At 31.0% G+C, this 12,413-nt stretch overlaps 1 protein-coding gene across 3 annotated transcripts; it reads left to right on the top strand.

Moving 5' to 3' along the window:
* The first annotated feature begins 5,193 nt into the window (after positions 1–5,193).
* LOC108477151 (F-box/kelch-repeat protein At1g22040-like) lies at positions 5,194–8,597 on the top strand. 3 transcript variants are annotated; one of them, XM_017779615.2, is made up of 2 exons: positions 5,194–5,345; positions 6,540–8,597. In XM_017779615.2, exon 2 carries the CDS (start codon positions 6,648–6,650, stop codon positions 8,076–8,078), a length of 1,431 nt encoding a protein of 476 aa, XP_017635104.1. In that variant the 5' UTR covers positions 5,194–5,345; positions 6,540–6,647; the 3' UTR covers positions 8,079–8,597. The 3 variants fall into 3 exon arrangements, with proteins under 3 accessions (XP_017635104.1, XP_017635103.1, XP_052878605.1); XM_017779614.2 differs by having other exon boundaries at positions 6,508–8,597; XM_053022645.1 differs by having other exon boundaries at positions 6,408–8,597.
* Positions 8,598–12,413: the final 3,816 nt, after the last annotated feature.

Here is a 12,413-nt window from a genome sequence, read left to right as displayed (position 1 = left end):
AGGGTATAAAGTGATGCATATGTGAATAAGTGTTACAACTATAAATGTGATCGTGATACATTCGGTAAATCTGTGAAGTTATGTGGAAGTATATGATTGTTATATGTGATTATGATAATGGAAAAATTAAATATGGATATGATATTGTATTTTGTTCGTTTTGATTGAATTAAAGTTGATAGTGAAGCATTTTAAATGCCTATGTTATATAAGTTCAATCTTGAATGACATGATATACATGTTTAAATAATATGAAAGCAAAGAATGTGTGAAAGAGTAGATTGTAATAAATCTGCTTGGGATAGCAGCAGTAACATGATTTTTGGAAAATCACCATAAATAGTGGGAGTTGAGTTAGAGGCTGAATAAATTATGTAATGAAAGCTTAATGAGTCTAGTTTCTTATAAAAGAAACTGTGTAAGCAAAAGAATTTCCAATAATGAGATATTTGAAGGGGCGTGGGACAGAGTCAAAATGACTTCGAAGTCCCCTGTTCTATTTTTAGAAAATCATTGTAAATTGTAAAATGATGGTTATAAAATAAAATTTATATGCTTAGACTCCTTAATGAGTACAGTTTCAAATGAAATAAACAAGAACATGTTTTGAATTCTGTACAATGAGAAATCTTATTCAAAGTGAAGAATGGTCAGAATAGTAAAATAGTGAAATAGGAGAAACTTTAAGAAAAATATGGTATTGATTGGCAAATCCAAAAATTCTTAAAATTTTATGGATAGAAGATATATGAGTTTTTTTTTAGGGAAAATTAACAGAAATTGATTTGGACTTTCTTAGCTCCAGTTATAAATAATTTAGTGACTGTTGCTCAACAAGACAGCTTGTAGTGAATTTGTGATTTTGTTGCAAATATGGTTAAAACTTGTTAATGAGATGCTTTTCGAGTTCTTATGATCTTATTTGTGATTTCAATATTTGGTTTTAATTGATTTCAGATTCAAGTGAGGTGAATTTGCTACATATGCATTATGTTCATGGATACTTGGCCAAAATGGCAATTATCTAGGAATGATTTCTTGAAAATTTGAATAATTGATCTATAAGTAAATTAATTGTTTGCATTGCTTAAAACTTACTAAGCATTGAAGCTTACTCCGTGTTCTCTTTTCCATTTCTTATAGGTTTATACTTTAGCTCGAGTTGGAAGGGCCGGAGATATCATCACACTATCGAGTCATTATGTGAGTTGAGAAGATTGTATATTATCATGGTTTAAGGCATGTATAGGATAGACTATAGGTAGAATGATATTTCGACTTGTATACATTATAGCCATGTGAAGATGGCTTGCTCATTTTGTTTAGAGAAGCCTTATAATTGAACTAATGTGGTGAAATGTTTTAGTTATGTTTTGATAGTGAGTCATTTTGGAAATTTATAAGAGCTCCTATAGAAAATCAATGTGACATGTTTACATTGTTGATAATTTATGTCTGGTAAGTATCTTTGACCTTATAGAAGTTTTGTTCAGTCAAGTAATACCTCATAACCTTATTCCGGTGACGGATACGGGTTAGGAGTGTTACAATTTTAGCTCAGAAATAGTTCTAATATGAATTCAATTGTTACGATAAGAGTGAAATGGTCTTCAATAATCAAATAATATGATAGATCAATCTGAAATTTTTGTAGTTGCTTTGACAATGAATGTGACATCCCGATACCTTGACCCAACGACCGGGTCAAGTATAAGAATGTTACACAACCCTTTAAGCATAAAAGAAATGAATATATATAAGCTTGTGAAATCCAATAAAAGAAGAATTATCGTCTTATTTTTGTCCTACTTTTTTCTCATCTCTTATTTTGCCCTGTATTTCTCTTTAATTTCTTGTTGTTACTATAGTTTCCTGTAATTTCACAACCGGTTATTAGTACAATTTTGTTCAAAGTTCTTGGTTAAAATATGGTTTAATTTCTTTTTATTTTAAAGTAATTCTAAACTTATATTTACATTATCAAATTGTTTTATACTATTTCTTACTTTTCTGTCAAAGATATCGTTACTATAATTTATTTTCCTATTAAGTTATATACATGTTGATAATATTACGTTTATAATTGTATGTATAAACTTTAATTTGTGTTTGTCTTCAACTTATTGATATTTTTATTCTACATGTATTAGAAGGATTTCAAACTTCTAGACGATTTTCTAAAGAAGAGGTACCACTTATTTTTCTTTTATGTTAAACATAATTGGTTACCTAAAACTAATAAGACATTACAATGTAGTCCTTTTTATTCCCATCAATTTTACTTTTATTCACTTTAGTCCTTATGAACAAAACTAATAAAACAATACAATGTAATCCTTTTTTCATATCTAAGCTTGAAATCTATCAATTTAATACTAATTTCTTCAAGAAATCAACAATGGCAACAATTTTGCAAATTAGTACATGGGCTAGCTAAATCAAGCTCCCATGACCTTAAAATCATAAAAATTACAAGAAAATGACTTGGAAAAGCTTACCAATTAGGGACCGATTGCTTTGAGCTTCAAAATGGCTTTTCCTTAGGTTATTATAAGTTGGTTCGGTGAAGAAAAAAGAAAAAAGGTGGCAATTCCACTTACTTAACGTATTTATACCTAGTTTAACATTTAATTAAGTTTAATTAAGGCAAACTTAATTAACTTAATATAATTTCCTATATACATCACATTCCACTAATTCATGTTGAGAAATGGTTCAAATGTCATTTTAGATCTTTAGTTAATTTCAATTTAAGTCCTTAAATCTTTGGCCAATTAAAAACCTATAGCGATAAACTTTTACAATTTAGTCCTTTTACCTAAATTAAACAATTAACAAACAAAATTGAATGACCAAAATTTAATATTAATATTTTTTTACACTAACCAAATTTACGAAAATGGGGTTACGAAACTGCCTTTTTCGGCTCCACTAAAAATTAGGTAGTTAAAGCATGACAACCTATGACACATACGGGATCATGCAGCATGTACCATGACGATAACTGACTTGTAACGACACTGGCATCTAGCCAGCCCGCACAACCATGCAAGACACTGTAATAATCTAGTGCCTTAATTGTAGTGTATTCGTCATTTAGTACTTGTAATTTTTTTGAACATATTGATTTAAATAAAATTCTATTACTCATTAATATCATTTGTATCTGTCCTCAACATTTTTTACATACAAAGCAAAATGATAGTAAATATTGGCTCATTGATTATTTAATATTTAACTAATATTAAGTTGCATTATATGGTTGAATCATAATGTAAGAGGACAAATTATATTAGTAAATAATTTAAACAATTCGTAGTCTAATCGAACTTGAGCAAATCAATTGAAAGGCTATTGTGTTGTCTACCAAGTCCAATTGGGGAGACACCTTGCTTTACGTATCAAAGCAAGTGACTCCCAAAAGATATATATGTAATTGTCTGGAGTGACAATACATTGGATAGAACCCAATTCGATTATGAATTTATGCACTTGTGATGTACATAGTGTGGTAGACCTTAATTTTGAGTAGATGACAAACTATGCACGGTGACTTGTATATTTTAATGTATTAAAAGATTAAGTTCAAATAATTAATGGACCGAAAGCTAGTACGTTGGGTATATGACTTTTGCATGATATAGCATCATTCCACAACAATGAAATCATAGTCCTATAGGGTAAATGATATCCTCTTATTGGTATTATATGGTTATTGAAAAAGAAACATAACCACGGGTCATTTGTCATAAGACAAAATGATTTAATTATTATGTGTTAGTTTTCATATAGCAAGATGTAATTGATGCCATGAAATAACATAAGATCACATTAGGAGAACGAATTTTCAATAACCTAACTAATAACTTAATTACAAACTATTCGATCCCTAATTATATATATATGCCCAATCGGTCCCTCCACTAGTTCGATATAACCTAAAATAAATTGCATGTAGAATTAATTAATATGGAATTAATGAAAACTATAAGTAAAAGAAATGAATCATATATATCACTATCTGCAGTAAATGTGTTTTCTCACTAAGTACAACCAATACTTTGGTAGCTAATTTTCATGTCAAACAAGTTCTATTATATCAAGAAATTATAAAAAACTTCTATTATAATATAAATATTTTTATTTAACATGAAAAATATATTACATTAAATTAAAACTCCAATATTATGTTACATAAAAAATACTATTTTATTAGCCTAACTACCATTTATGTTATACTGTAGTTTTAGATGGTTTGATAAATACAACAAAACTCCTATCTTGGTTTCCATTTGTGAAATAAGGATGAATAATAAAACAATGAGTAATCTAATTATTAAATTTACGTTTTGGTCACTCAATTTTAAAAAGTTATAAAATAGTCATTGAATTATTAGAAAATTTTCATTTAAGTCTATATGACCTTCTCTGTTTACACCGCCTGCACCAATTAAAAGCTCAACTTCCCTTTTCTTCTATAGTTCGATTTTTTTTTTATAAAATAATTTTGAACGTCATAAATCTATGAATCAAAATTCAAACAACCTTATTCTCTGATTTTCAGCAACGATCGTCATATTGACTTGGATCTAAGATATCTTCTATTACTCGTTGATCGGTATTAGTCCACCATACGATCGTTAAAAACTTTCTTGGAGCTCGCTAGCTAGATTTAAATATATATATATATATATATATATATATATATATGTTTAAATATACTCGAACTCATATCCTCATATATTAACAATAATATTCATACTAATCAAATCAATAATTTAAAAATATGTTTAAATATGCTGCCACTTATGTTACCTTAAACATTGCAACAACGACGGCGGTAACTAAATTAAAGCTTAATTAATTTTTTATTATATTTTATATTCATATATTACCTTACAATTCTGCTTATAATATATCAAATAGTGTTGTTATAAATTATAAATATCTATTAGGTCGTACGACGTGTGGAAGTCGACGTGAGTAGGAATCTGAGTTACAAATAATATAAAAATAAAATAAAAATTCAAATATACTATGACAAAACTTCAATTTATAATAATTTTTAAATATTTTAATAATTTAATAAATATTAATATTTATAATATATATAAAATGAATTAAAAATTTATATACATAATCAATATAATTATATTGATAAATATTCTTATTTTTATTCAAGTATGTAACATATAAATTGTGTGATTTGAATGTATTATATATAAGTTGTTCACCCATAACAGCGGAAGCTCAGACTCTGCACAAAAAGTGAACTACGAATGGATAGCCTGAATACCTCATACGAATCGTCTTCTCTGTCTCTTCCTCTTTGTGCAAAAACTAAGGTTTTTCTTTTCTCTTTTCACTTTATTTTTTCTGTTTCAATTCCTTTAAAAGTTTGTTCTTTTAGCTTATTTTTATTGTGGGCTTCAACTTTTATGAACTTTCAGTCAAAAATCTGTCCCTTGGAATAAAACAGACTCACAGTTCACAATAAAGGCTCTCTTTTCTTTCATTTATTCTTCAGTTTGTTTTAACAGTGTTAATTTCAATTGATTGTAGGCAAATGTTGTATTTAATTTAGCTGTTTTTTCCCCTCTTCTTTTAGATTACTGCAGTTTTCTTTTCTTTTTCTTTTTAATTAATTATGGATTTATGTGAAGAGCCCTTATTGAGTTGTAGTAATTGAGAATTTGGGGGGTTAGTTTGTTTTTGCTGGGTGAAGTGTGCTTAAAGGAAGGAGCTTTTATTTGACTTTTTTGTTTGTTTAGAAGAAAATAAAAAATGGATAAGTGATGAGATAAAATTTTAATGGTTTCTGTACTGTTCTGACACTCTCACCTGAGTTTGAGTGAATTGGTTCTAAATATCTAATTGGGTTTATTTGGGAAAAATAAGAAAGAATTACCATTTTTGACGATGTCTTAGAACTCCAAGTTATTATAGTGTTCTTTGTTTCTCCCGGTTGACCTTATATTGGAAGTTTTTAAAGAGGGTATCATTAGCCTCTTCTTTTCTGGTTCACTATTGTTGCACTTTCAATCTTTGCTTTCTGAAGAGAGTGCTGACACCCGCCATAGAAGAGTTGATGGCTGCAGAGATGTATTGGGGAGAGATAAACGTGACCATCTTTATTGTTATATACTGAGCTCGGAAGTTCTTGCTGGCTTTATATGAATTTAAGAATTATATCTAATTTACCTTGGGATATCAGCTTTATAGTAGAAGGGGGAGTTCCTTTTGCTTGTTTCTTTTCTTATCATTCTCATAAGGTATTCCAGTTCCTTTTCTCATTATACAATTTGCAAAGGGGATTATTTCTCCCCCTTCTTTAGAGCTTTCTAATCTATAGATGATTGTTAAATGCTTATTTATCTGAATATTGTTGATTGTCTCCCTTCAATCAGATGGTTATACTGAAACTAAGTTAATTGCCTTTCATCCATGCTGTTGGCCTTTTGATTCAACTCTGACGTCTTCCGTCTTACTCTGCTGTTCTGACCTCAGATACCTGATAGAATCCCGATGGTTTTGAGCAGGTTCATGTAGAAAGTTGGATAATTCGGTGTTGATTAAAATCTCTAGCCATCAAAAGTCGGTTCTTTCTGGGGTTGATATATTAATATATTTCTATCAGTAAGATATTGATGGGGGCATTCTTAAGTTCAAATTATTCCAGGGCTGGAACGAGTGAGCCCTTAGAGGTTTCACAAAATGAAACATGCAAGAGGCAGAAGTTGTCAACATGTCTTTGTGATGAGAACCCAAGATTGATTCCCTGCCTTCCTGATGAGGTATCCTATCAGATTCTAGCTCGAGTTCCAAGGATTAATTACTTGAATGCGAGGTTAGTGTCTCGATCCTGGAAAGCTTCCATCATGAGTTCTGAGCTTTTCAATATTAGGAAAGAGCTTGGAACAACAGAGGAATGGCTCTATATATTGACTAAGAAAGAACGCGACAAGCCTTTGTGGTATGCCTTGGACCCTTTGTCAAGAAGATGGCTTAGATTGCCTCCAATGCCCAACGTTACTTCTGAAGATGAATCCAGGAAAGGTTTAAATGGCCTTCGAATGTGGAATGTGGTGGGCTCAAGCATAAAAATTGCTGATGTCATAAGGGGATGGCTTGTCAGGAAGGATGCATTGGACAGTCCATTATGTGGGTGTGCAATTGGTGCTGTTAACGGATGCCTCTATGTGTTAGGAGGATTCTCTAGAGCTTCAGCCCTTAGATGTGTTTGGCAGTATAATCCAGTTCTAAATTCCTGGAGTGAAGTATGTCCAATGTTAACTGCTAGGGCCTACTGTAAGACTGGCATCCTAAATAATAAGCTCTATGTTGTCGGAGGGGTTACCAGGGGTCCTGGTGGATTAACCCCACTTCAGTCTGCTGAAGTATTTGATTCTCATACAGGTATATGGTCTCAAATGCCAAGCATGCCATTTTCAAAAGCTCAGGTTCTACCCACTGCCTTTTTGGCTGATCTACTCAAACCCATTGCCACAGGACTGACATCATATAGGGGAAGGTTGTTTGTGCCACAAAGTTTATATTGCTGGCCGTTTTTTGTTGATGTTGGAGGGGAGGTATATGATCCAGAGGTAAATTCATGGGTCGAAATGCCAGTGGGTATGGGTGAGGGTTGGCCTGCAAGACAGGCAGGAATGAAATTAAGTGTCACTGTGGATGGCGAGTTGTATGCGCTTGATCCATCTAGTTCTCTTGAAAGTGCTAGGGTCAAGGTATATGATTACCAAGATGATGCTTGGAAATTTGTAGTTGGAGAGGTCCCCATTCCTAACTTTACGGATTCAGAATCTCCATATTTACTTGCTGGTTTACTAGGAAAGCTTCATGTGATTACTAAAGATGCCAACAACAATATATTGGTCCTGCAGACTGATGTCCGAAACCATTGTACCTCCCTATCACCAGCTTCTTCCGATAACTCTTCCTGTATGCATTCTGAGTCTGCAGAGTCTGCAACAGGATTAGACACGGATATTTGGAGGGTTATTGCCACAAGGACAGCTCGATGTTTTGAACTAGTAAGTTGCCAGACCCTTAGTATCTAGTGCCACCATCAGGGTTCTTTGGGATCTCAGTTGCCATCAACTTTCCAAAACAGTGGTTCATACAATATTCTGTTCTGTTTCTATTTCCCCTATCTATTTTTCCAGGAAGATTGATTCTGCAAGCTCGGAATTATCTTTGTTCTTGTTTTCTTACTAGATTTCATGAATTGTTTATTTTTTTAATCTTTATTGACAGCACAGTATCTTCTTTAGTCATTGTTGTGATGTGAGAATGATGCTACTATGTATTATTGATGTCCACTAACCAATTTATCTTGATAGTGGTCCATTAAAAATATGTTCAAATATGAATAGGATCTAAATATGATCAATAATTAGATGATGTCACCTCCTTTGAAATAAGGCTATCCGTGTACATATGTCATAGAAACTTTCAATGAAGTGACATCAATTAGTTGACTGATAGTGTATATAAACTCGTATGTATAGGCTGTCAGTAAAGAAAATATAAACTTGTATGTATATACCTTCCAAGATATTTTGTATTCCCTTTCTAAACGCTTCAAAGAGCACCTCTCCTTGGGAAATGGCTAATTCAATATGTGAATTGTAAAACCATTATAGCAATGCTTGTGGAACACCATTTAGAATTTTGTATCGTAGGTCCCCAAGTTTGTTGTGTCCCCTTAAGAAGACCAAGTTGGTACAAAAAGCTTGTCTAGAATCCCACTGGGGACAATCATAGACGTTATCTTACTTTTGGCACCAGCCATCCCATTCTTTCATTCCTCGACGAGAACCATTAGACACCTGCTTAATTGCTACTTGAAGAAGAGCTTAAAGTACTTGGAATTTCCAAGCTCTATATTCAGTTTCCCAGTCTCCCAGAATCTCATCTCCATCTCTATTTCTACTTATGATATGAACAGCACCAATGATCACTTGGAAAATCATATTAATACGTGCAGAAGTGATAACAACTGCAAATCTCCAGCCATGCACATAACGCAGGCCAGTTAGGAAACTTTTATAATTACAGAAAACAGCTTAACTTGAACTCAACTAACAGCAATGTGGGATCAATGTGAACTGATTTCAAAGAGCAGCGGGGTCTCAAAACATCCATGAGAGAACATTGAAACACTCAACATCTCCTTGCTTGAATCAAGAGTGATCGAGTTGTTCCTCTTGGCATTGATGTCACTAAACCCTTCCCTTGATATGTTGTTGGATAGGTTGGATGTTTCTAGCTCTACATGGTCATCATTGATGTTTAGGCATTGGCGGTTTTGGAATTATATATAAGACCAAGGGGTGTCATTGGAAGCGTTTGTTAAAGCCAAAATCCCATTGGAACTTGTAAGTTAAGCTTAAAGCATGGACAAGGCCTAGAAGTAGAATGTGAGACAAGAGACCAAAAACTCCTAGACTTGAACTTCAGTTTTAATGATTACCAGAAGTAGCACAGGCGAGGAATAATGGGGGGTAGGCAGTCCATATGTACACCATAGATAATATTACTTATTGAATGGCTAAATCACAGGCAGGCTCCCTAGGCGTCGGTAGTAGGCTTGTTTTTTTTTTTTGTTTTTTAAAAGTTTGTGCTTTGTGGTTGTTTTGTAATATATGATATGGTTTCCACTTTCCAGTTTCCAATGTTTGGTGAAGTGAACTTCACTTCACCACACCACATTTAGAAATGTGGAAATGTTTCTTTCAGACAAAGGGAGACTCAAAAAAAAACATATCTTTCAACGCTTCCCAGGATCATATATATAAGTATGTTCATAATGGTTCCCAGGAACATGCGATGAAAGTTTTCCAGGTTATATATATATATATATATATATATATATATATATATTATCTTAGTACCAACTTTGGAAAGTTCATGAATTTCGAGGTTATTGCAACTGGCTACAATTACAAGCAACTTCCATATTTTTCTACCACTCTATACACTTGCTTTTTAATACATTTTAATACTAAAAAGTAAGTCAAGATATTCACATTATTTTTTTAATACAATTGATGAATCTATCCTTGTATATATTATTGTGTTTTAATTACAAGTAATTTATAAAACATTCTTAATGAATTATCCACTCTTATGCCTTTCTAAATTGTTATATTGATTAGAGATTTTGATATATATATATATATATATATATATATATATATTTCACTTTAGGAATGAAGTTTGGATATTTATATAGAAGATCACATTTTAATTTTGAGGTTAAAATAAAAATTTATTCAACTAAAAATAAAATAAAATTGAGTTCACGAATTGAGTTTTTGATTTTTCAATTAGTAATACAGTTTTTTGAGTTGAATTTTAATTTTACTACTTAGATAACAAATTAATATAAATATCTTTTTAGTCCAAGTTAAATTTGAAAATGAACAAAAAGTTTTGAAAATGAGGAATTACAAAAATTTCAAAATAATTTTAAAAAATTCAAATTAAAGAAAAATCTAAAATTATATAAAATGTTCAATTTATTTTTTCTTCTAAAATGATAAATTTGAGCCTTTATACAAGAAAAATTATCAAGTCAAGAGTTTTCAATTTATCTTGAAATTAGTTGTATTGTCAACAAGATTTTAATTTAATTTATTCAAATTTTTAATTTAACATAAATAATTTCACTCGACTCTTGAAAAAAATCAAATCAAATAAGGATAATAAAATAGGACTTATGACTAAATTATTTATTTATTATTTAATTCAATCAAACGCTCTATATTTTTATTTTTAATTATTTTGTATTTACGTCATTTCCATTTCAAAATACGTATTTTTACATGCATATATGTATATATATATATATATATATATGATAGATAATGAAAATTTTCCTTTCTAAAATTTGAATTTGTGTGTTGGAATAATTTCATCTTAACCTGTATTATTGGAGCTAAGTTAGTTAACTTTCATTGCCCCTGAAAGAGATGAATACCCAAATCTTACTATTCACCCTTATAGTTTAGGTAATGAAATGGTCACTCTATCCATCACCTAACATTTATTCATTTCAAGCCTTTTTCTTTTACAACTTATATCACATAATTTGTTTTGTCAATTTAATCATTTTAATTAAGATAACTGTTCGAATTTGTCATTGTTGTTAAAAATTTCGTTAATCCATTAACAGATTGTTGACGTGACACAATAGCCCATTCAATAATTGACACACATCATTTTTATTTACTTTTGACTAAAGTTAGAGATTTCTCTGTAATTAGTCTAAAACAGTTTTTTTGGTTTATTTGCAACATAAGAACCACCAATCTTTATTACTGCCCATCCCCTGCTCCCCTGTCTCTATCGTTCTAGACTATGCTACTCCCGCACCATAAGAACCACCTTATACGACTGTTTTTCAATGGGCAGTAATAAAGATTGGTGGTTCTTTTCGAGATATTTGAGTTTGAGAGGAACCAAAGGGGTATTTACACCAATTTGCTCTTTCTTTTTTAAATCAAAAGGAACCATTTAAATTATTTAAATTGTAAAATTCAACTCAATTCAAACTCAAAAAAAAAAATTATTTATTCGAGTTGACTCGACAAAACTGAATAACTTAATTCAATTAACCTTGAAATTCGAAATTGTTATTCGTTTTTTCGAGTCGAATCAAATATCGCTCATCTTAAATTCGAGAACACCTCGATTGTGATCTTCTCCAATAGTTTCTTCAAGGTTTGCAAGAAAGAAATTAAGATAAAATTGGAAAATCCAAAGATATTTTAGTATGAAACACTTCAAACACCTTTTTTTTTCAGAACAAATTCTTGGAAACCTATTAATGTCTTTGTTCTGAACCCTTAAATTCGAAACACATAATTCCTTTGATCTAAAAACCCATATAGCTATATTCTTTCTCCTCTTGTGTTTATAAATACTAAACCCCTAAACAAACACCCAAATCCTTCCCAAAAGCAAAAACAAAATGGCTATTACCACTTTCCATAAAACAATAAATCAACATGTGTCAGTATATGATTAGATCACTTGTCCTTGAAAATGTTATGCAATAACAAATTTAATGAAAATTGAAAATCATAAAAATTAATTTATACTTAAAATCGATTGACATAGATATTATTGTAAATGTAAGAGGATGTGAATTCAAATACGTTGAAATATATTAACTTCATATTTATAAATTGAGAAGTGACTATAAATAATTTTAAACATTGTGCCAAAAAAAACAGAAATGATTAAAAATGCAAATAAGCACATGTAATATATATAACTTTTGGTGATTATATGATTGAAGTTCGGCAATTGGCACACGGCGCGTTAAAAAAAAGGGTGCGCGTTGCAAGTGCCGCTCTGCCAAACAGATGTGAACGCCCTTGGATATT

The sequence above is a fragment of the Gossypium arboreum genome, chromosome 12 (genome assembly GCF_025698485.1).
Source record: "Gossypium arboreum isolate Shixiya-1 chromosome 12, ASM2569848v2, whole genome shotgun sequence".
In the NCBI taxonomy this organism is placed as follows: domain Eukaryota; kingdom Viridiplantae; phylum Streptophyta; class Magnoliopsida; order Malvales; family Malvaceae; genus Gossypium; species Gossypium arboreum.
The sequence above is the reverse complement of the archived record's forward strand: the minus strand, read 5'-3'. Positions and strand labels throughout refer to the sequence as shown.

What these genes read in the sequence shown, in the direction of transcription:
- LOC108477151 (XM_017779615.2), top strand. Translation starts at nt 6,648, where the DNA reads ATGGGGGCATTCTTAAGTTCAAATTATTCCAGGGCTGGAACGAGTGAG.